Raw genomic sequence first — 24,782 nt, 5'->3', positions numbered from 1 at the left:
CTGCTGAATAAAAGTGGCAAGAGTGGGCATCCTTGTCTTGTTTCTGATCTTAGGAGAAATACTTCCAGCTTTTCACCATTGAGTATGAGGTTGGCTCTGGGTTTTTCATATATGGTCTTTATTACTTTGAGGTAATGTTTCCTCTATACCCACTTTATTGAGTGTTTTTATCACAAATGGATTTTGAATTTTGTCAAAAGCTGTTTCTATTAAGATGCTCATATGATTTTTATTCTTCACTTTGTTAATGTGGTGTATCGCATTGATTGATTTGTGGATGTTGAACCATCCTTGCATCACTGGGATAAATCCCACTTGATTGTGTGTGTGATCCTTTTACTGTATTGTGGAATTTGGTTTGCTAATATGTTTTTGAGGATTTTTACGTCTATACTTATCAGTGATATTGGCCTATAATTTTCTTTTTTTGTGTGATTTCTTTGTCTGGTGTTGATATCAGGATGATGCTGGCCTGGTAGAATGAGTTTGGAAGCATTCGTTCCTCTTCCATTTTTTGAAATCGTTTGAGAAGAGTAGATATTAACTCTTCATTAAATATTTGATAGATTCACCTGTGAAGCCCTCTGGTCCTGGACTTTGGTACTTTGGTTTCTTGGAGGGTGTTTTTGTTTGTTTGTTTGAACTACTGATTCAGTTTTATTACTGGTAATTGGTCTGTTCATGTTTTCTTTTTCTTCCTGATTCAGTCCTGGGAGATTGCACATTCTAGGAATTTATCCATTTTTCCTAGGTTGCCCCTTTTACAGGCATACAGTTGTTCATAGTAATTTCTTATGACCCCTTGTATTTTTGCATTGTCAGTCATAACTTCTCTTTTATGTTTGATTTTATTTATTTGGGCCCTGTCTTTTTTTCTTGTTGAGTCTGTCTAAAGTTTTATCAATTTTATTCATCTTTTCAAAGAACTAGCTCTGAGTTTCATTGATCTTTTCTATTTTTTTTTAGTCTCTCTTTCATTTATTTCTGCTCTGGTCTTTATTTTCTTTCTTCTTTTAACCTTTGCGTTTTGTTGGTTTTTCTTTTTCTAGTTCCTTTAGGTGTAAGTTTAGGTTGTTTATTTGAGAGTTTTCTTGTTTCCTGAGCCTGACTTCTGTTGCTCTAAACTTCCCTCTTAGAACGGCTTTTGCTCTGTCCCAAAGATTTTGGATCATTATGTTTCTAGTTTCATTTGTCTCCAGGTACTTTTTTATTTTTTCTTTGATTTTTTTTCAGTGGCTCATGGTTATTTAGTAACATATTGTTTAGCCTCCATGTGTTCGTGTTCTTTGCAGTTTTTTCTTGTAGTTGATTTCTAGTCTCATACCACTGTAGTCAGAGAAAGAAGCTTGGTATGATTTCATTCTTAAGTTTATTGAGAGTTGTTCTGTGACCTAGCATATGATCTCTCCTGGAGAATGTTCCGTGTGCACTTGAAAAGAATGTGTATTCTGCTGTTTTTGGATGAAATGTTCTATATATGTTTGTTCCATCTGCTCTATTGTGTCATTTAGGCCAGTGTTCCCTTATTGATTTTCTGTCTGGATGATCTGTCCATTGATGTAAATGGGGTGATAAAGTCCCTTACTGTTATTATATTACTGTCAATATTTACATTTATGTTTGTCAATATTTGCTTTATGTATTTAGGTGCTTGAATGTTGTGTGCATAATTTAGAATTGTTGTATCTTCTGTTGGAGAGATCCCTCTATCATTATGTAATGTCCATCTTTGTCTCTTGTTACAGTCTGTTTTAAAGTCTGTTTTATCTGATATACTTATTGCTACCCCAGCTTTCTTTTTGTTTCCATTTGTATGGAACACATACCTTTTTCCATCTGCTCACTTTCAGTTGGTATGTATCTTTTGATCTAAAGTGAGTTGCTTGTATGCAGCATGTATATACGAGTCTTGTTTTTTTATTTATTCTGCCACCCTATGTCTTTTGATTGGAGCATTTAGTCCATTTACATTTAAAGTAATTATTGATAGGTTTGTACTTACTGCCATTTTGTGAATTGTTTCTGGTTATTGTAGTTCTTTTTTGTTCCTTTTTCCTTTGATCTCTTGTGATTTGATGACCATCCTTAGTGTTACATTTGGATTCTTTTCTCTTTTTTGTATGTGTATCTATTTTAGGTTTTGGGTTTTTTTAATTTTAATTTTTATTTATTTATTTATTTATGGCTGTGTTGGGTCTTCATTTCTGTGTGAGGGCTTTCTCTAGTTGTGGCAAGTGGGGGCCACTCCTCATCACGGTGTGTGGGCCTGTCACTATTGCGGCCTCTCTTGTTGCGGAGCACAGGCTTCATCAGACGCGCAGGCTCAGTAATTGTGGCTCACGGGGCCAGCTGCTCCATGGCATGTGGGATCTTCCCAGACCAGGGCTCGAACCCGTGTGTCCTGCATTGGCAGGCGGACTCTCAACCACTGCGCCACCAGGGAAGCCCCGGGGTGGTTTTTTTTAGTAAATCTATTTATTTATTTTTGGCTGTGTTGGGTCTACATTGCTGCGCACAGGCTTTCTCTAGTTGCGGTGAGTGGGGGCTATCCTTCATTGTGGTGTGCAGGCTTCTCATTGTGGTGCCTTCTCTTGTTGTGGAGTACAGACTCTAGGTGCATGGGCTTCAGTAGTTGTGGCACGCAGGCTCAGTAGTTGTGGCTCGCAGGCTCTAGAGCGCAGGCTCAGTAGTTGTGGTGCACGGGCTTAGTTGCTCTGCAGCATGTGGGATCTTCCTGGACCAGGGCTCAAACCCATGTCCCCTGCATTGGCAGGCAGATTCTTAACCACTGCACCACCAGGGAAGTCCTTTTTGATTTGTGGTTAGCATGAAGTTTATAAATATCAACATATAGATATATATCAAGACATATACATATATAATCATATGTATATTTTTTGACTTGATGACTTCTTTTTTTATTGACTTATTTTATTTACATATTTGGCTGCATTGGGTCTTCATTGCTGTGCACAGGCTTTCTCTAGTTGAGGCAAGAGGGGGCTACTCTTTGTCGCGGTGCACGGGCTTCTCATCGCTTTGGCTTCTCTTGTTGCAGAGCACGGGCTCTAGGCATGTGGGCTTCAGTAGTTGTGGCACACGGGCTTAGTTGCTCTGCGGCATGTGGGATCTTCCAGGACCAGGGCTTGAACCCATGTCCCTTTCATTGGCAGGTGGATTCTTAACCACTGTGCCACCAAGGAAGTCCCAACTTGATGACCTTACGTTCGAAAACATTCTAACCACCTTACGTTTCCCTACACACACTTTTAATTTTTTTATGTCATATTTTAAAGTTTTTCATTTTTTGTATCCCTTAATTACTCTTGTGGTTGTAGATGAATTTACTATTTTTGTCTTTTAACCTTCCTACCAGCTTTGTAAGTAGTTGATGTACTACCTTTACTGTATATTTGCTTTTACCAGTGAGATTTTTCCTTTCATAATTTTCATATTTCTAGTTGTGGTCTTTTCTGCTTAGAGAAGTCTCTTTAACATTTCTTGTAAAGCCAGCTTAGTGGTGCTGAACCCTTAGCTTTTGTTCGTTTGTGAAACTCATCTCTCCTTCAAATCTGAGTGATATCTTTGCTGGCTAGAGTATTCTTGTTTGTAGGTTTTTTCCTTTAATCACTTTAAGCATATTGTGCCATGTTCTTCTGGCCTGTAGAGTTTCTGCCAAAAAGTCAGCTGATGGTCTTACAGGAGTTCCCTTGTGTGTGGTCTTACAGGAGCTCCCTTGTGTGTAACTGGTGGCTTTTCTCTTGCTGCTTTTATGTCTTTCTTGGTATTTATTGTTATGCAAGACATCCTTATTTTTGTGTGTGCTTATCTCTTATAGAAAAGGCCACAAATGAGTACAACACTACAGAAGATTGGAGTCTTATCATGGACATATGTGACAAAGTTGGAAGCACTCCTAATGGGTAAGATGCCCAGTCATGCCCACTGAATGTCTAGGAGCTTAATAATCTGTGTCTCTTATCCTGATGTAACTTTGGAAGGAAAATGGGATTTTTACTATTTCCTTTTGGGGGATAAAAGTAAAGACATGCTGGTGGCTGGATTTATGTGGTTAACCTCATCCTGAAAGAACAAATGAAAAGAATTGACCAAAAACTTGAAATATTAAAATGCATAATTAAAGCCTGTTACAGTAGGGACACACGTTAACAATGAATAGACTTAATTATTTAGAGAATTCCCCTGTGACTTAGACATGTTTAATAATGAAGTAGATAAATATAATAACATAATACATATACACTAAAAAGACCTTTCAATAATGAATAGGTAAATGCAATAAATCATAATGAAAAAATGAATATAAATAATGGTGCTTTGGGGGTGGAATGGGGCAGTCAAGCTGAACTGATTATATGTTAGAAGTTTAGAAGACTGATGAAAGCATTTGTTTTAACATTACAGCTTTTCAAAGTGCATTCATGCATGTTTAAACTTAAATCTTTTGAGACTATGTATCTTGCTAGTTTTTTTTCCCACAAGATAAGAATTTGCTGTGTGAAAGCTCAGTCTGTCTTGAAGAAATGAAAAGGTAATTTATATGATATTGTTCTCTTGTGTTGACTGACCTTTTTTGAAATGATTTGGCTTTTCATTTTTGATTTTGGAATGTATAACCTTTGCAACAAGTTTTCTTTTTCTTTTTTAAGTTCTGCAGTCTATGAGCAATGTGTAAGATCATTTTATAGATTTAGTCCTTTAATGAAGTGACGTTTGCAGGTGTATATATAAGGTATTCTGCTACCAAATAACTTTAAATTTAAAAGTAAATGTTTGAATTGAAATTCTGAACACTTAACCTTCTTCATTTTTTTAGAGCAAAAGATTGCCTAAAAGCCATAATGAAAAGGGTAAATCATAAGGTTCCTCATGTTGCTCTGCAGGCATTAACTGTAAGTGAAAGTCATGTTATTATTTGACCCAAATTTTAAATGTGTATTTATTTCAGTTAAGTAAGATAATATCTCAACATTTGTATATTGATTTTTATTTTAATTAATAGCTTCTTGGGGCTTGTGTGGCAAACTGTGGAAAGATATTTCATTTAGAAGTATGTTCCCGTGATTTTGCAACAGAAGTACGTGCTGTGATAAAAAATAAGGTAAATTTTAAAAAGAGAAGAAATTTAAGTCATTAAAAAATACATATGCTGTGTTATTTTAACTATGTAAAGCATTAATAGAGTTGTATAGTAAGGGAAATCATTTTAAATAGATTTGAAATGAAAAAAGTTTCTGTTCTAAAATTTGTTATTTGCATTTGTAGCACCAAAAACTGTTTTCCTCCCCAAAGCATATATATTAGTGATAATAGCTGATCTTTATTGAGGGTTAGCAGTCACTGCTTTGAGCATTTTATGTATGCTACCTTGTTTAAAGCTCTTAACAACCCTTAGAAGTTAGATTCCCATATCATTCCTATTTTATAGATGCAGAAACAGACTTAAGAGAAGTTAAGTAACTTGTCTAAGGTTATGCAGCTACTAAGTGGCATAGTTGATGTTCAGATGCAGGTTTCTGTGACTTCGGAGTCCAAACTAACCACCATTCTGTCCTGATTCCCATTAAAGATGGTGAGCAAAGGGGCCCTTTATTTTAGAGCAGGGTGGAGAGGGTCTTCTTGATGGGGTTGTTATTAATTTATTTCTGTTAGAAGCTCTGAAGCACTATTCTCATGCTATTAGTGGCAAAAATATCAGAATTTTAGTTTAGTTGATATAAAAAGCTTAGTCTAATATTGAGGATATTAAGAAAACATAAAAGAAATAACCTCTGAATATAATAGATTCATTGTCATTGTATAAGACATAAACCTTGATGTTCAAAAAGGGTAATTTTCTAAGAAACAACTATATATTAAAATGTAAATAAGCATTTATCAAGTGCTCATTTAAGCTAAGGATTGCTAGACTTTTGTTGATGTTCATAAAATTAGAGAATTTTGGTGGTAATTCTCTTTGTTAAATAATTCAAGTACTTATTTTAACAATTTTTTTCTTTGCCTTTTCTTTAAAAGGCTCATCCTAAAGTATGTGAAAAACTGAAATCTTTAATGGTGGAGTGGTCAGAAGAATTTCAGAAGGACCCTCAGTTTAGTCTGATATCTGCAACTATTAAATCTATGAAAGAAGAAGGAATTACTTTTCCTTCAGCAGGTTCTCAGGTAAGAGATCATTCACACTCATGGTTGATCCTATAGTATTTTGAAGGTATATACCTTGGGTAAAAGCTGGCAAGGTTTATCTTAGTCATCATTGCTCACCTGCACTCTACATGAGTCTATCTAGCGTAGTGCCTTATATTGAGTAGACATTGTAATTGTCAAGTGAATTACTTCTACAAATGAGAACTTTGAGAAGTGAATCATCCATAAATAATCTTTTTAATGCTACTCTGAATGTAGAGTCATGCAAAAGGCATAGATGTGTGAGAGAGCCCTTATGTTCAAGAAATTTATAGTCAGTTTGGAGGGTAACTATATACTTGTGAAAAATAACTAATTATAAGTGACAAATGTGGATGAGGGGTACACAATCTAGATGCCAGGAGGGAGAGGTTAACTACAGATTGGGATGGTGAAGAAGGTGAAGAGTAGAATTTTTAGGCTGGAATGTATTTCAATATGTAGAGAGGAGTAGAGAGGTCATCAAGGAAGGAATGACATGAACCAGTTCATGGACTTGAGAAAGCTCAAGACCTGTTTGTTGAAGAATGAATATGCCTGGAGTGAATGGTGTAATTTACATATAAGATGGGGTGAACTATAAGATGAGAAATTTATTTGGGGATGTAGGGGGTAGCTTTAGTAGGACAGGGGTGGGAGCAGGGATCATGAGGCACAGAGTAGGTTGTTTATTTTAGTCTGTGGGAGAAAAACACTGTGTCTTGGCTTTTGCTCCCAGTGCCTCTTGTTTTCCAGGATGTGGGCTAGGCAAAGAGACTAAGAGAAGTACTGTATATTTTTTTTAAATTTTGGACTGTAGACTGAAGACACAAAAAGAACCTTTATATATAGCTGACCAGGCCTAAGGGTTCAAGGTAGAATTTTGAGATAAAAACCTGATAAGTAATAAAAGTCTAGCATTTTCCTGCTCTGTCCTTTCTGCAGGTCATTCTCAAAAATCTGTGTTAAAGAACTGGTTGATGGTTCAGAATCCTGGACATCTCTGTCTTCCATGCCTTTAAGTTTAACTGTGACCTTCCTTAGTCCTCTGCTATGCCTGAAGAGCCACCACCATTCACACACAATGAGTAGTAAAAGGGGGCTTAAAGTGTATGCCTAGAGCTGCACCTTTTGTCTGCATCCTCCCTCCTCTCCTCTTCAGTCATTTTCATGGCTTCTTGCTTCTGCTGCTCGCGTAGCCCTGCGCCTCTAGCAGTGTAGCACCTCTCACTGAATGAGAGGCCTTGGACCACTGAGATCAGGAAGTGCAATCAGGAAAGATTCATATTTAAGTACTTTCTGTATGCCAGGTTCTGTGTCAGATACTAAGATTTGTGCAAAATGTAAGCCAGTTCGTGCCCTTTGTGATTTTTTAATGTTGTCTTGAAAATTCTGATGTTCTGTTTTAGTGCTTGAAAAGAACTACTTAAAATTATCACAAAGACCTTCACTTTTAAGTGGAACTTAATTAACTTTTTAATTAGCATGAGCAAATAATCATAGAGCTTGTGTTTTCCTTGAAAAGGTAGTTGTGTTCATTTTCCTCATACATTACAGACTGTCTCAGTTCCTGCCAAGAATGGTACGTCATCGAACAAAAACAAAGAAGATGAAGATATAGCTAAAGGTAAAGAAAGGATCATGCACGTGTAATTTAGTGTTGCTAATCTAAAAACTAGTGGAGTCTGAAAAGTAAGAGAAACAATTGACGTGATATAAGATTAATTGAACTCATAATCGTTGTCAGTAACATGTATTTAATGTCCTACCTTTGACGAGATTACATTTCACCTTTTCTTTAATGCCAAAGTTATGAGTCAAGCACAGAAATATGTTCATGACTTGTCCTATATGGAAAGCTACCCATATTATAATGTCACAATCTGTTTGCTGTAAAAATAATAGCTGCTGTATATGACAGACTGTGATAATAAGGAATGAGCAAAAACTTATTTTAAAAAATGTCATGGTTCTCTGCCCTGTCCCCTCCCCCTTCCTGCCCCCACAAAAGCTAATTGTTTAGCCTTCAACTGGACAAATAAAATATTCACTTGATTTATTCTTATTAAATAGCACATTATATAATATTCCTTATTAAAGTTTTTAAAAATAAGAATTAATTCTGTCTTGTTTTTTGCATTTTAACTTTTCAAACTAGCTATTGAATTATCATTGCAAGAGCAGAAGCAGCAGCACACAGAAACAAAATCCTTATATCCATCTGCAGAAATTCAGTCAAATAATAAAGTTGCAAGGAAAGTGAGAGCTTTGTATGATTTTGAAGCTGTTGAGGACAATGAACTCACCTTTAAACATGGTGAAATTATTATTGTTTTGGATGACAGGTATGTTTTAAGTATTTCTGGAATATTTTGAAGTTATTAAGTATAATACCCTTAATTTAGAATGCTGGATATTCAGCTTTTGACTTTGGTGTATTTAAATCATACTAGAACCTTTTCTACTTTAGTTATTTTTTTCTCAAATTAGACTGGGTAGTGTGAGTTTCTTATTCTTTTGTTAAATTTGGTAATAAAGTATTCTTTAGATCTTGGATTAAAAATGTATTAAATAATATTGTTTATTACAATTGGGAAACAGAAATATTCAGTCATCTGAATGCATTTATGTTAGGAGTTGTATATACTAAAATTACTGGCAAAAAAAAACTTTAGGAAGAAATATAGCTATATTACCTTTGATCAGTGCAACCAAAAACTATTCTCAGCTCCTCTGCAATTCTTAATCTGCTACTTCCTCTCCCTCGCAATTTCTCTGTCACTTAAAGTCGTAATAAAGAATAGATCTGTCTGTATTGGGCCTAAGTCTATTTTACTTTGCTTTTAAAAGTTGATGAAATTTAGCAGGAGTGAGACCTAATAGCTTGTTGCTATGAAGAGAGATTGCAAATGTATTTGGTATCCATTATAAATAACTTAGTAAGGATACATTAGTATATTTTTAAATGGGTAGATATACAAAATCGTTTTACTTTGCTACAGTAAATATTTATTGAGAAAATGTTATGTAAATAAGCTGTGTTTATAATAAAAAAGTGAACTAGGGTACAGTTCTTTCTTCATGAAACCTAGAATAAAGTAAGGGAATTAAAGTTAGAGGTAATTAGGTGGGATGCAGATTGTGAATGCCGTAAGAGGTAACGTTATCACTTCCAGATTCTGTGGCTGTCCATTTACAAGGTCCAAGAGAATCAATGATCAAACTGTTAAAACTGATAAAAGTTCATCAGGTTGTTGGATATAAGCTCAGTATACAAAAATCAGTGGTATGCTTTAATCACAACTATTTAGAAAATTTGGTAGAAAAAAATACCATTCTCTATAGTCACAAAAATTATAAGTGATCAAGGTATAAATAAACCTAACAAAGGTACATAAGGACTTTATGGAAAAAATTATAAAATTCTTTGAAAGATACAAAGGAATATAAATATATGTAATATATTTATGTAAATATAAATGGAGAGAGATACCACGTTTATGGTGAAGAAACCTTAATATTGTAAAGATTAAATTTTTCCAATGTTAATGCATAAACAGTGCATTTCCAATTAAAAGCCCAATAAGACTTTTTTTTAGAGAACTTGAAAACATTTTAATTTTAACATTAATATGGAAATGTGAAGGTCTACAGTAACATAGAGAAGGTACTTTCCCTGCCAAGTATCAAGGCATATTAACAAGCTGTAGTAAATAAATACATAGACTGTTGCAGCAGGATGGAATCCAAAAATAGGCTCATGAACAGATAGCAGCTTGCTGTTTGAAAGATAGACTATCATAAATCAGTAGAAAAATCGGTATACTATTAAGTAAATTTTGCTGGGATGAATGGTTTTTTATGTAGTATAAATAAAATTTGATTCAGCTTCACACAGTACATAAAATTTCATTCCAAATAAATTAAAGACTTAAACGTGGGAGAGGGATATAAAGGAAAACCTGAAACTATTAAACAAGTATATAGGAGAATAGGAGTTCAAGGATAGAGAAAGATTTCTTTTTTAAAAAAGTGTAGGGACTTCCCTGGTGGTGCAGTGGATAAGACTTCATGGTCCCGATGCAGGGATTTGATCCCCGTTCAGGGAACTAGGTACCACATGCATGCCGCAACTAAGAGTTCACATGCCACAACTAAGGAGCCCACCTGCCACAACTGAGGAGCCCATGTGTCGCAACTAAGGAGCCCGCCTGCTGCAACTAAGACCCAGCACAACCAGATAAATAAATAAATATTTAAAAAAATAAAAAAAAATTAAAAAGTGTAAACCATAAAACGTTGCTAAATTTGATTATAGAAACAAAACAACATGCAATAAAAGAAAACTGTAAGCATATGTTAAAGGACAGTGACAGTTTGAGAGAAAGTATTTGCATAATGCAGACAGACAAATGCTATTCAGAATATATACAGAACTCCTACATATCCATGAAAAGAGACAAATGACCCAGTGGAAAACGAAAAGTGGACAGAAGGTATGAACGAGCAGTTTACAGAAGAGGCATATTGGATGCTCAGAAGGGCAGATGAGCACAGCAGTGAGAGATGATTTCTCCTATGTGACATCATGTGTTGATTGGACAGTTAACACGTGTGAGCAGAAATGACATTCTCACACACTGCTCAGGGAAAGGAGGATGGTGAATTGCCACAACCACTTTAGGGAACATTTGGCAATACTAGTAACGTGTTCTGTGGCCCTGCAAGTCCATGTCTGTGAATAAGCTAGAGAATTGTTGCATGTGTGCCCTAAAATCTAGAATGATTATTGCCTCAATCTTCATAAGGGTGAAAGACTGGAAATAACCTAAATGTCCGCCTGTATGGGGATGGATAAATCAAATATGCCATGTTTGTGTGATGGATCTTTAAAAGGAATAAGCAAGAGCTGAAAGTATTGACATAAAATTTAAAAGATCTATAATGACTAGTATTTATATCTGTAGAGCTGGCTATAGATATCTATAGGTATATAGATATCTATAGATATATAGATATTTATATCTATAGAGTTTACTATATAGATATTTATATCTATAGAGTTTATTATATAGATATATCTATAGAGTTTATAGTAAAAGAATAAAAAATACACTTGAAGGAAGGTGACATACCAACTTGATAGTGGTGGTATGAAGGATGGATGTGAGTTTGGGACTTGGGGATGTTGATAAAGGAAACTTCAGTGTTATTTATAGTGTTTGGTTTTTTTAAGGCCCAGAATCAAATGTGACCAATTGCTGATAGGTTCTAAACTTAAGTATGGGAGTATGGATGTTTATTTTATTTGTGCTTTTTTATAGTTCCTATTAAGTTTAAGAAGAACTACATTTAAATATAGTGGGATTTGAGCTGGTATTTTCAAAGTAGGCTAAATTTAATTTTTATCTTAATTACTCTTGACATTAGTGTACTGAAATGTAGAGTAACAAGTGACATTTTTATACTGAATTTTCAGTGATGCCAATTGGTGGAAAGGAGAAAATCACAGAGGAATAGGACTCTTCCCATCTAATTTTGTAACAACTAATTTAAACATAGAACCTGAGGCAGGTAAGTTAAGTCTGAGGGAAGGCTAAATCTATTGAAGTTTTTATTAACTTGAATTTTGTGGTTCAGTTTGAAATATAAAGTAGATTGGCATTTAACTCTTGTTTTAAATCATTTATTTATAAGCAATACAGTTTAATCTACTGCTTACCAAAATAAGGCGTTAACTTATCCCAGGTCAATTCCAAGAGTTATTTCCTTATTATATTTTAAATCCTTTGAGAGCTAATGTACAGAGGTACATTTAAGGCATAAAGTAAGCCGTGCTTGACCATGTAAATATTTAAATCAATGTAATTACGGTTTAAGAGGCAGTATGTGTTTGTTCAGTACAAAAAAATATTTGTTTTATTCATCACTGAAGCACAGTATTAAAGCGGGCCAGGGGTGGGGTGGTGGTTGGGAGAACTGGTTGACAAGTGCTGAGTGTGATTACAAGGGTTAGGAGTACGCCTGCGTTTTAGACTTTTCCTCGCCTTGATTTGATCCTAGCGAACTCAGAACAATAACAAAGTCATGTAATCAAGGCAGTAGGTCCCTAGTTCAGATCTTCTGAACTTCCCTCAATTTTGCAGCCATAGACCGTTCCCCTCAGCTGCTGCCAGCCATACAGAGAAAGCTTCCATTTGTTAGGCAGGCAGGGAGTTGGGGGGAGCTGAGTGTAAAGAATAGCTGATGCTAACACTAATGATGGTGAGGATCAAAAATAGAATTGCCCAGTGGTGTTTAAGCACTAATTTGTCAGGTGTTAAGCCAGATCTTTTGCTTGCACTATTTCGTTTAATGTTCATAAGTCTGTGAGATAGGTACTTTTGTTACCTCATTTTACAGATAAGGAAACTGATGCTGAGGTTATGTGGCTAGTAGGTGACAGCCAGGATACTAAAGTCAGCCAGTCTGCCATTAGAATGTACTTGTACTAACTGACTCACTCTGGACGTACTGCTTCTAATGCTTATAGTTCTAGAGAAAGAACTTAAATTGAAAGCTCTCTGCACTGTGTGTAACATCATCTTTGTATGGGTAGGGTGATGCATTCAATTAAAATGAAGTGTAGAGAGATGAATACTAGTACTCTGCCACTATTTATACTTTTTATTCCTCTAGTCGGACTCTCTAAGTAGGTATGAAAATCGGAGACACTAGTTTTAATAACTTGATAGACCACGCTCAGGGAATCCTATACTATGGTGATTTCCCCTTGGCATAGGCTAGAGAGATTGAGCTGCAGGTTTTTGTTTTTTTTTTTTTTTTTTTTGCGGTACGCGGGCCTCTCACTGTTGTGGCCTCTCCCGTTGCGGAGCACAGGCTCCAGACGCACAGGCTCAGCGGCCCACGGGCCCAGCCGCTCCGCGGCATGTGGGATCTTCCCGGACCAGGGCACGAACCCGTGTCCCCTGCATCGGCAGGCAGACACTCAACCACTGCGCCACCAGGGAAGCCTTGACCTGCAGTTTTAAAAGGAAAAAATATTTGGGGTTTTCAGTAAGTCCTCATGTTATGCTGAGCTCTGCTCCTTAGGGCATATTTGAAAGTTAGCCAAATATTTGAAATAACTGTTGGGACTTAAAAGTTCTTTGGTTATATAAATTTTGATTATTTTTTTTTACTAAAATTTACTTTATTAAAATATAGTACATTATAGCAGTACTCCAGTGAGCATTTAAATAGTTTTTTGTATATGTATGTTTGTAAGTTATTTTTCAGCCTTCTTTTTCCTAGGAAAAGTTTTTGTTTTGTGTCGCTTTAACCATTATCAAAGTTAGGTTGAAATCAAGTCCATTTTTTTGTACATATAGAAAATAATTTTTTATAACAAGGAAAGAGTGTAGAAGGAGTTCATAGATTTAACTCTGAAGTTAGCTAATTAGATAATACTCTGTCTACTCTCATATATATATATTCATCCTAGTGATAACACTCAGTTTTCAGGAAAGTGCCTGTAATGACAGTTCCCATGAATATTGCTTACTTGTTCCTCTAGAATGTAAGTTCCATCAGGGCAGGGATTCTTGTCTGCTTTATTCACTGGTGTATTTCCAATGCCTAGAACAATGCCTGGCATGTAGTAAGGGCTGAATAAATGGTTGTGGCATGAATGAGTGAACATATGTAATAATTTATATTGATTATGAAATGTGATGATTATTTAAAGGGTTTCCATTTTCTTATGGATAATCACAGGCTACTTATAAATTAATGACTAAAATACCAAAGTAAATACTAAGGAACTTAAAGTTTACTTTGTTTCCATAGCAGCTGTGGACAAGTTGAATGTAATTGATGATGAGGAGGAGGAAATTAAGAAATCAGAGCCTGAGCCTGTTTATATAGATGAGGTAGGATCCTTCTTTTGTTTAATGGTTAAACTGTCGAGACTTAAAATGTATTATCCTTGAGAATGCTTGGAAAGAGTAATTTTTATTATCATTGAAATTAAAACTCTTTGTAAAGTGTCCTATTACTTTTTTAGGATAAGATGGATAGAGCCCTGCAGGTATTGCAGAGTATAGATCCAACAGATTCAAAACCAGACTCCCAAGACCTCTTGGACTTAGAAGGTACTAAGTGAATATTAGTGATTAATGTCATTTAATGTTTTAGCTATTTATAATGTCTTAAATTTCTTCTGCCTTGGGTTGCTTCCAGAGTTTAGAAATCTCTGGTGGGAAATAGACTGGTGTAGTAAATGAGTAAATGAGTAAACATATTACTTAGAAGATGTTGCTATAAAACTGCCTATCCTGTCCAGTGAAGTCTTTGCTTTTCTGTAATATCACTAGTGAAATTTGCAGTCCAAAAAAGGACAGGGCTTCCCTGGTGGCGCAGTGGTTGAGAGTCCGCCTGCTGATGCAGGGGACACGGGTTCGTGCCCCGGCCCGGGAAGATCCCACATGCCGCGGAGCAGCTGGGCCTGTGAGCCATGGCCGCTGAGCCTGCGCGTTCGGAGCCTGTGCTCCGCAACGGGAGAGACCACAACAGTGAGAGGCCCGCATACCGCAAAAAAAAAAAAAAAAAAAAAGGACAGAATTAGAAATAACAGCATAATTAATTGAGTCAAAATGTTAGAAATTCTTATTCCTCTTTTAATTCTCTTGGGTCATAATTTTAAATGTCAAAATTATACATGATCTGTGTTAACTTTGTAATGCAGTTATTTGATGCATGCTGATGTGTCTTTTTAGTCTCTAAGAAATCTGAAACAATTAAAACAAATGTCTTTATGCCTTTTTTTAATCCATTGGGAGAAAAATCTCTGTGATAAATGGATAAATGTTATTAAATTTTTTTATGGAAGAAAGCCTGGTTATGAATATAGAATATTGTATCAATGTTTACATTTGGAGATATATAAAATGTTTTATTTTGAAATGGCTTAAATAAATGAAAAATGTTCATATCTAATCTGTACATAATTACATATTTTATACACTGTGACTCAAATTCCTTTTACTTTAGCTAACAATAGTTTTCTAGGTATTTTTAAGATTTTTGAGGTAACTCCAAATTTCAGTCTGCAAACTTAGTACTTCTAGAGAACATGGTGGGATTTCTGTTCTGATTTTGACTTTGCCTTGGTCAATGATATTAATGTTGGTGCTGAATAGTATTAAATTTGGTCTCTTATAGTCCCTTCTCTAGCATAAACTTAATTCTCTTTGTATTTTGCATGGTGTTGCATATTGGTGCTCTGTTGTTCAAAATTGTTGAAATTGACTTAAACTGGTTTTTAGTTTCAAGATTTTAAAATATTTTTGTATTTACAGATATCTGCCAACGGATGGGTCCAATGATAGATGAAAAACTTGAAGAGATCGATAGGTGAGATTCTTCATGCAGGAAATAACAAATATAGTTTTCCTAAGTTTACTTGTTTTTGGCAGAACTTTAAGCTAGGGAGTTTTCGTGGAACTGTTCCAATCTTTTGAAATTGTTTCTCAGTTTCCAAAACTCTTACAAACTAATAGCAGAATGGTACTTTTGATTTTGGTGCAGTTTTTTTCATGGCAATATATTACACGCAGAATGATAGACTCCAGCTCTTACAGTGCCAGTCTTCATTTTCCTACTTGCCTGGAGTTGAGAGATAATGAGTCGTGAAGAATAAAGCACAAAAATGAGAATAGGGATCTTAGGCAAGCATTGTTTTGTTATATAATGAGAAGTAGTATTTGTAAAACTTTCAAATGAAATTTCCTATGTGTTTGTGACCCTAAATCCAGTGTATATACCTTCTGTTCTCATTTTTGTTCCTTGTATTTCTATATCTCTGTTGTCCTTTTAATTTCATTATCCCATGTAGTCTTACACTTCCTTAGAAATAGTAGCACTGAAAGACAGACTGTCAGGGTTTTGAGCTTTTAACTTAGTTTTGCTCCTTCTCTTATTCTTCAGAGCTTTCTATCTGAAGTCAGAGGGGGCAGCCATAGTGAATGGCAGACAAGGGAGAAGGCTTTAGTGTTCCACCATCCTCCCTTTCTGTTTACTGAACTTGTGTACAAAACAGCACAACAAGAACAGGAACTACTTTACTTCTTATCTGCCTTTACCAGAGAAGAGTAGTAGCAGCAAGATATTTTCTAGTCACTGAAGATTATAATCTTTGTTCTCTGGGACTTTTTTTTGGTAAATTTGTTGTATTTTCTACAGAAATGAAAAATAAATCCCTGTCGCAGTAAATGAAATGATGGTAGCAGTTTCATCACATTTTATTGATCTTATTTTGGAGAAAGCATTGAATATCTACCTATACATCTGTTACTTTGGTTTCATTGAAGGCATGTTAATGGTCAGTGAATAATCAAATGGGAAAGATTAAAAAGAAAAATAGTATTATCTTAGGTGTGGCTAGGGGTGCAATTATTATAAACCTTTCTGGATCCTAAACATAGTCCATATCTTTTAACCCAGCAATACTAAATACATACGGATATATGCAAAGACCTACCTCTTAAGAGTGTTCTTCAGTGTTATTTATAACAAACTTGAAAGTAACTAAAATATCTTTTTTATCCCCCCCTTAATTTTTATTTATTTATTTATTTATTTATGTTTGGCTGCGTTGGGTCTTTGTTGCTGTGCGCAGGCTTTCTCTAGTTGCAGCGAGCGGGGGCTACTCTTCGTTGCAGTGCTCAGGCTTCTCACTGCGGTGGCTTCTCTTGTTGCAGAGCGTGGGCTCTAGGTGCGCGGGCTTCAGTAGTTGTGGCTCACGGGCTCTAGAGCGCAGGCTCAGTAGTTGTGGCACAGGGGCTTAGTTGCTCCGTGGCATGTGGGATCTTCCAGGACCAGGGCTCAAACCTGTATCCCCTGCATTGGAGGTGGATTCTTAACCATTGTGCCACCGGGGAAGCCCTAAAATGTCCTTCAATGTGAGATTGGTTTAAAAAATATTCTACATCCATACATTCTACAATAAAAAGCATTACCATTGATAACTGTCTATTGACATGGAAAGATGTCATGCTATATAATGAAAAAAACCTGAAGATATGACAGTATAATTTTATTTTTGTTGATAAAAAAATATCTTCAGAGAAAAAGGTCTAGAACAATTAAAAATTAGAGTGATATTTTCTGATATGAGTTAATTTTTTGAGTGAAAGCTCACCTGTTAACCAGTTCTCTCTTCAATTTCAGTTCCTGAATAGGCCAGCTGGCATTTTCCATTCCATGCCCACTAACTGCAGATGCATCTCCTGTTCTGGAAAATGCTTGCTGTTCTGCAACAAATTTTTATTGACTATTTACCTTGGTCAAACATTCAGAAATGAATAAAATATTGCTTCTTCCCTTGAATGGATCATTGTCAGTTTGTTTTTCCTTAAAAGAAAAACAACTTTACTGTCAGAATTTAAAACTTTACATTTCATTTCTGTCTGTCATTGTACAGAATGAAATTTTGTAGCATTTATCACACTAGGAAATTATATTGTGTAAACAGTATAAATTGACCAAAAAAAAAGTGTATATAGAGTTATTGAAGAGAGATCCATAGCTTGAACTTAACTATGTTCCAGGCTGTTCTAACGTTCTTTCCTTCTACCTTCCGAAAACTGTTTTCTACCACCTTAATCAAATTGCCCTTTTCATTCTTCTCTTGCATACCCTTCTCGTTCCTTTCACTTGCCTTAATTCACACTGTCCCACTGACCTGACTTAGTCTTCCTTTTTTTGCTTGGCCTCTCCATCCTTCCTCAGGTGCCAGCTTAAGTCCCAGCTTCTCCCTAAAGCCTTTTCAGTCAAATTAATCCCCTCCTCTAAACTCTTCTGTTCCCTACCTATTTCATTTAATTTTGCATTCAAATATATGCTATCTTACATCATTTGCTATTTTTCAGGTACTTAGCCTTGTCTCCCTAGTAAGTTGCAGTCTTTCTGAAGGAGAGGACCACACCTTCTGCCTAATTTCTCTGTCCCAGGATAGTGTTGTGCACAGTTTAGTAAAAATTTATTGTTTCTTTGGTATTATGTCTCAAATCCTGGAAGGTTATCTCAGATGTGCTCAGTCATCCTGCCCTTCTGTGTTCTCCTGGTGTTCATCAGTATACTGGGTTATGTGGACCAATTGCCTATGGTTACTTCTTAGTCACAAATTTGTCAGAATGGACACTAATTTCTGAAGCTTCCTGTGTGATTTATAACTGGTATTTCTGAAAATAGAGTTTGACCTCCTTTATACAGTCACACATACATGAGAGGAAACAGCACTTTTTGTTTGTTTCAGACATAACAGTCTCTGATAGAGGAAAGGTGACAAGTCCTGACAGGACTCAGTCCAGGTCATGTATTTGGGAGCCCTGTGTCTGGCTGCCTGCATTTGCCTCTTGTCTCTCGAGTCTCTCTGTGTACATATTTAAAAAGCTACATTTAATAAACAGACTTGTGGGTGCTTTAGGCCAGATAAAGTGGCCGTTCAACTTTTATGAACTTGTCAGTTGCAAAGGGAGTTCTTTATTACTCCCAGGGTAACAGGCAAAACTGTACCAAGTCAAAAGGATTTGCTTTGGAGTTCCTTGGGCAGATTTGAAGATGCAAATTTGAAAATGTTCTTATTTGGACCTGGTTTCACTCACTTTTTCAGAAGAAACCAGTGAACAAGCAGTAGAGACTAGTTCATTATATTGTTTTCATTTGCATTTTCAAGGATAATTATTCTTTTTTTTTTTTTAGTTGATCCTTTCATGAGTATGAGCAAATGAAAATGTGTGTGATTTTGTTTGTGAATGTGCTTTTATCTCAGTCATATTGTATTTCATAGCAGGCTCTGGGCCTTGCCTGAGGACTTTCTTCTACTAAGATTTTTAATTAAGGCTTGGAGTCTTCCTAAATTTAGAAATTACTCTTTTTTGTAATTGAATTTCCAACAGAGACCTGTAACATAAGAAACAACATTCTCCTAGCACCAAAATTATGAATTGATGGCATTTTATGAGGTGTGGAAGGGAATTCCCCTAATATTATGAAGTCATATCAGCCTAGACATTACATGAATTAAATAATTCCTCCTCCCATTTTCCCTTTTTGAATATACTTTCATATATATAAAGAACCTTTTAAAATATAAGTAGAAAATGTGGTAAATTTTTAATAATAATTTATGTTGCTAAAAATTAAAAATAGGCTTAAAATGCTTAAAAACTTTGAAGAGTATTAAAGTGCTTCCCTTCTATGTTAGGAAGCATTCAGAATTGTCTGAATTGAATGTAAAAGTCTTGGAAGCTCTGGAACTATATAACAAGTTGATGAATGAAGCACCAGTATATTCAGTCTATTCAAAGATCCATCATCCAGCACATTACCCACCTTCATCAGCTGGAGTTCCAATGCAGGTGAGCATTTTTGAGAACATTTTTCAAAATTTAAGAAAAGTTTTAAATTAAAAAAAAGAAAGCTTTAAAGCATAGTATTAAAATTTCTATGGTCTATGAATAACATGATAAAATTCATCTTTGTCAAAAAATGTTGGCTAAACAATTAGTGTTCACCAGGACAATTAGACACTGATATTTCACAAATACATTTTAGTTCATTTATAACATAATGAAGAGACCATTAAATATATGAGGGGAGTTCTGTTCTTCCTAAGCTTTTGTAAATACAAAGCATAAATCCTTTATGTAAGTGTAAATCCTTTTTATAAGTATAAAGTATAAATCCTTTGATTTAGGACAGTGCCTGGCATATCAGAAGTTCTACAGATGAGATACTGATGCTGTTCCTGTTGCTTAGCAAGCAAAATTTAACATTTCTTTTAAATTTCTGTTAAGATTTCTTTGACTTAGTGATTATTAAAAGGCTTCATTAAAGAACTCATTTTGGGGCTTCCCTGGTGGTGCAGTGGTTGAGAGTCCGCCTGCCAATGCAGGGGACACGGGTTCATGCCCCGGTCCGGGAAGATCCCACATGCCATGGAGCGGCTGGGCCTGTGAGCCATGGCCACTGAGCCTGTGCATCCGGAGCCTGTGCTCCACAATGGGAGAGGCCACAACAGTGAGAGGCCCGCGTACCACAAAAAAAAAAAAAAAAAAGCCCAACTCATTTTGTTCTCAGATCATGCTTTATATTTTCTTAGATGCACAACTTAAATTGTGCATGCATAACATATATGATGCAGGCATATAGATGCAGGTTCCATGAGCCATTCATGAACACCATCTTTTCCAGAACTTTACACCTTTTCTGTGTTTCCCAGCTGAACTGAATATTTATATTTATCAGTATCCAGTATTCTGAAACCTTTTTGAAATTTCAGCCAGTTAGTGGTTGAATTCAGAATGAGTTTGGATGAACAAATTTCATGTTAATTTACAAAAACTGGTATGTAAAGGAGTGTGTGAAGGAGACACCAAGGAGAAAAGATAGAATATGGATGCATAATCTAGATGACTTGACACAACATAATTGTTAAGTAAAAAAAGGAATAGTTACTATGGTAACTCACATCAGACAAGATGCATTTATCAAATATGCCATGCCCCGAACTTTTGAAAATGATGAAAGAGTCATTACATATGAGGATAGAAAGAATTTCTGGGTGCAAAAGACAGCTGGAGTTTATTCAATATTGCTTGTTTTCAAAGAGTTATCTGCTGCTGCTATGAACATGGAACAAAAAGAAATGTTTGCGCCATTGTGTTATGGGACTGTGTGTTGTATTTACTTCTTTGTGTGTCTGTAAAGGGTTATTTATTATTCTTATGTCAGGTTTTTCTGTTTAGTTGCATACTATTTACAGTCTGTGTTTTGCTAAGCATAACTCATTTCTTTAAAAAGCTAGCTTTCTATCTAGTTTGATTCTTCACATGATGCTATCTGTACTATTCGTGCATAATAGCATTTGAAATATTCAAAGTTCCTATTCTAATTTGAAAAAAAAGTTCATACTAAAAAAAGTTAGTGTAACACACCATTAATTGCATCTGTGAAGGCCACTCAGGAATCCTAACCTGCAGAAGAGGTCCACTGCCACCATCTCAGCCTGTGGTCAGTGGGCTGTTATGTGTCTGCTAAGGAGGTAATATGATTGTACTTATTAATGTCAGTTGATTTGGCATTTCTAGCATTCTAAATTTTCATGTCATTGGTCTTTGCTTTAAAAATAGCTTAGTTTAAAACTTATGGTTACCAAGGGGGAAAGGGTGGGGGAGAGGGTTAAACTGGGAGTTAGGGATTGACCTATACACGCTACTATATATAAAATAGATAACTAATAAGAACCTACTGTATAGCACAGGGAACTCTACTTAATACTCTGTAATGACCTATATGGGAATAGAATCTAAAAACGGATGGATATATGTATATGTATAACTGATTCACTTTGCTGTACAGCAGAAACTAACACAACATTGTAAAGCAACTATACTCCAATAAAAATTAATTTAAAAAATGAGCTCAGTTTAAAACTGGAGCGATTGATATTTATTAAACGTGCATTGTTTTGATGCTGTATTTGGTAAGCAGGTGGTAGATCCTGTGTGTTACCCTGGAAATTAAGTAGGGCACATAGTCACAGAGACTTAGGCCATTTTGCTATTTCTTAAGAGTACATCTCCTTTACCCATAGTTCTTCTTTCCTTTTGTCATATCTGTCCTGCAGGCAGGATGAAGGAGGCATTGGCAGAGAGGGCCTGCACTCTGCCTTGATACCATTTATTCTTCAACTTACTCTTTTAAGTTTCATTCTTAAGAAGTTGAATAAGTCACCTGAGATGGGGATAAAGAAGGTCATCTCTCTGATGGTAACTTGAAGTGATACTGTGCTGCCCTTCAAGGGAGTATATAGTTTCTGTGGCTCTTCAGCAAGACATGTTACTTAGTAATAGGCAACCTGGGTGGATTCCAATGTGCTCCTTAAAAGTACACCACCTCCCTTCCTTTCAACCCCCTGCAAAATAAAAGAACAAGTAAATCATAAATTTCCATAGATTTGGCACTGTGATTTGGAAGCGCTCCGCTTTTTATACTAGGGTGGATAGATGGGTAGAATCAGATTGCTCCCCAAAGAAGTATAACATTTTATTTCATTTAAGTCTTTTAAAGTTTTAAATGTATTGCTAGGTAGTTGTTTGGGAGATCAGTGAGTCAACTTTTTCTCTTTGGTTAATAGACATATCCAGTTCAACCACATGGTGCAAACTATATGGGTCAAAGTATTCACCAAGTCACTGTTGCCCAAAGCTACAGCCTAGGACCAGATCAAATCGGTCCACTGAGATCGCTGCCTCCAAATGTGAATTCCTCAGTGACAACACAGCCTGCCCCAACTCCGTATTTAAGGTAAGTGTTTGGGAGCTGTGTTAATTTTGTAATTATATGCATTAAATTTTCACAGATTTTCAGAATGAGAATAATTAGACCCTTCTCTTTATAATAATAGTGCCCTCTTTTGCTATTGAGATGAAGTTGTAGAACTGCCCATTCAAGATCCCATGAAATCGGAATGGTGCTGTCTTAGCTTTGCTACCCATACTGAGATGGTGCCTAGACCTGGCTTATAGTCTGGGTCCCCGGGACAAAATAAAGCTAACTGTCCCTTACAGGACCCAAGCCTGTACTTGGGTCCTGTAAGGGTATACTTAGCATGGTGCTCTAATCAGCCTAGTAAAGTAGTCCCAGACATACTTTAGGAGCATGTACTCCTAAAAATCAGAAAACTTCTGTTACTTTGACTCTTAAAAGAAGTGTGTTTGAGCTGTGGAATTTGTAGTCTTAAGTTTTCATACTAACTTCTATTCTGAAAAACATGTTTAAATCTTGCCTTCTGTTAACTTTGCTTAACCACACAAAATGTTTATTCAGTACAGTCATGTGTAATGATTTGTAAGGTCTCTTCCCACTCCTAAATTCCATGTGTATAAATTTTAGACATTACCTGGAAATTAAATAAATCTGTTGGTATTGGTGTTTAAGTTAAAACGTAAAAATTTTGTAATCCTGGGTGACACTAGGAATTACAGAGAGAAAAACTGGACGAGTGTAGACATTAATCCTCCTATATTGAAGCAGTGTATTTGGTGCATTTAAAAATTACATATCTTTTAAAACATATGCTATAGTAATTATAGGAGCAAATGAAAGTCCTGCAATTTGGTGTGACTTTTCAACTTAGTGGGGTTTTGGGGGTTTTGTTTTGTTTTTGTATAGTGTCAATAAGTAAACTATAGGTCAGGACTATTTTGAGGGTAGATTCAGGACCCTATGTGGATTACATGTTCTCCCTGCCTTTATTATTTTTATGTAGGGATTCAGGTTAAGCTATCCGGGGCAGCTTTGAAAGTGCCCTACCAAAGGAAAGTATAAAGAGTGGGTGAGGAATAGTGCTGATTGAGAGAAGAGGGAAGGGAGAAAATGGGCCGAGGGTGTACTTGAGCCAGGGTTTTGTTCTCATTGCAGCTGGCCAAGGACACCAGCATCAGAAACAATCTGCATCTCCTCAAAAGATTTTTAAATGTTTTCCGTGAGACATTTTGGAGAAAACAGAATTAGATAGGCCTTATAATCCTATATTTTATTTCTTTTTGAGTACTTTCTTCTTCCCAAATATAAAAATTACATTAACGGTATTGGATAGCTGGAGTAGTTAAATCAATCAGAATAGTAGAGGTATATAAACTTAAAGAGGTGGAAAAGACATTTTTATTTTCTCATGATGATTGACCTCTGACCGTAACTTAGATAATGCAAAGTAAATACGGTTTTCTCTTTAAAATTTTGTAGCGCTGGACAAGACACTGTTTCCAATCCTACTTACATGAATCAGAACTCTCACCTTCAATCAGCTACTGGTGCAGCTGCTTACACGCAGCAAATGGGGATGTCTGTGGATCTGTCATCTCACCAGAGCACTACTTCCAGTTTGCCGCGGTCGGCAGGCTTTGCGGTGGCAGCTCCAGCTCATTCAGTTGCACAGCAGCAAACAGATTACCCTCAGCAGCAGCCTCTCCTTTAAAAACAAACCAAGCATTTTCTTGAAAGCCTTCCTAAGTGTACTACTCGACCCTTGTGATTGTAATCTGAAAATATTAAAAGAAGAAAAAAATCTTTTCTCAGTTCAAAAGGCCCATGAATAAATAAAGCACAGAAACGCATTTTACTCTAATAGGCCATAAAAGGTTTTTTCAGTCCCAACTTGTTTGAGGTCAAATTTTTGATGAGAGGCAGCTTCAAGTTCCTTCCAGTTAGTTTTTTCTTACTTTCAAATCTCTCTACACAAATCTGGACAACCAGTAAGTAGCCTTATGACACTAAACAACATGAGACAGGAGCGTATAAAGAAACCACCATTTACCCCTAAAATATCGTAATTGGGAAAGCACTGAAACCTTTAAGTATTTTTTGTCTGCATTTTTTTTTCAGAGTTTCCCACCCATCATTATTTTAAAAGGTGAACATGTTTTTGTGTACGCATTTAGCTTCCCTGCATATTTCCTTTGGCTGCTTAAATTGTAGCTGTGTTTGCAGTACTGTCAGTTTTGCTCTCAGTGGTGTGTTGAGTAATAATTAGCATATAATTGTCTACAGAAGCA

At 35.9% G+C, this 24,782-nt stretch overlaps 1 protein-coding gene across 3 annotated transcripts in view; it reads left to right on the top strand.

The window, feature by feature from the left end:
• The window catches only part of STAM2 (signal transducing adaptor molecule 2), a gene marked incomplete at its 5' end in the record, with an annotated part of 48,798 nt that extends 24,467 nt beyond the window's left edge, over window positions 1-24,331 (top strand). Inside the window, 13 exons of one of the 3 annotated variants that reach the window (XM_079709965.1) lie at window positions 3,839-3,923; window positions 4,838-4,913; window positions 5,024-5,122; window positions 6,037-6,183; window positions 7,741-7,810; window positions 8,342-8,528; window positions 11,663-11,757; window positions 14,011-14,093; window positions 14,228-14,315; window positions 15,522-15,576; window positions 19,430-19,583; window positions 22,364-22,533; window positions 23,974-24,331. In XM_079709965.1, coding sequence (XP_079566091.1) covers window positions 3,839-3,923; window positions 4,838-4,913; window positions 5,024-5,122; window positions 6,037-6,183; window positions 7,741-7,810; window positions 8,342-8,528; window positions 11,663-11,757; window positions 14,011-14,093; window positions 14,228-14,315; window positions 15,522-15,576; window positions 19,430-19,583; window positions 22,364-22,533; window positions 23,974-24,205 — 1,541 coding nt within the window. In that variant the 3' untranslated portion in view covers window positions 24,206-24,331. The remainder of the gene's footprint in view (window positions 1-3,838; window positions 3,924-4,837; window positions 4,914-5,023; window positions 5,123-6,036; window positions 6,184-7,740; window positions 7,811-8,341; window positions 8,529-11,662; window positions 11,758-14,010; window positions 14,094-14,227; window positions 14,316-15,521; window positions 15,577-19,429; window positions 19,584-22,363; window positions 22,534-23,973) is intronic. The other 2 variants (XM_079709966.1, XM_079709967.1) reach the window with 2 other exon arrangements.
• Between the last annotated feature and the right edge of the window lie 451 nt (window positions 24,332-24,782).

The sequence above is a fragment of the Hyperoodon ampullatus genome (assembly GCF_949752795.1).
Source record: "Hyperoodon ampullatus genome assembly, chromosome: 8".
Taxonomy (NCBI): domain Eukaryota; kingdom Metazoa; phylum Chordata; class Mammalia; order Artiodactyla; family Ziphiidae; genus Hyperoodon; species Hyperoodon ampullatus.
This window is presented reverse-complemented; position numbering and strand designations above follow the sequence as displayed.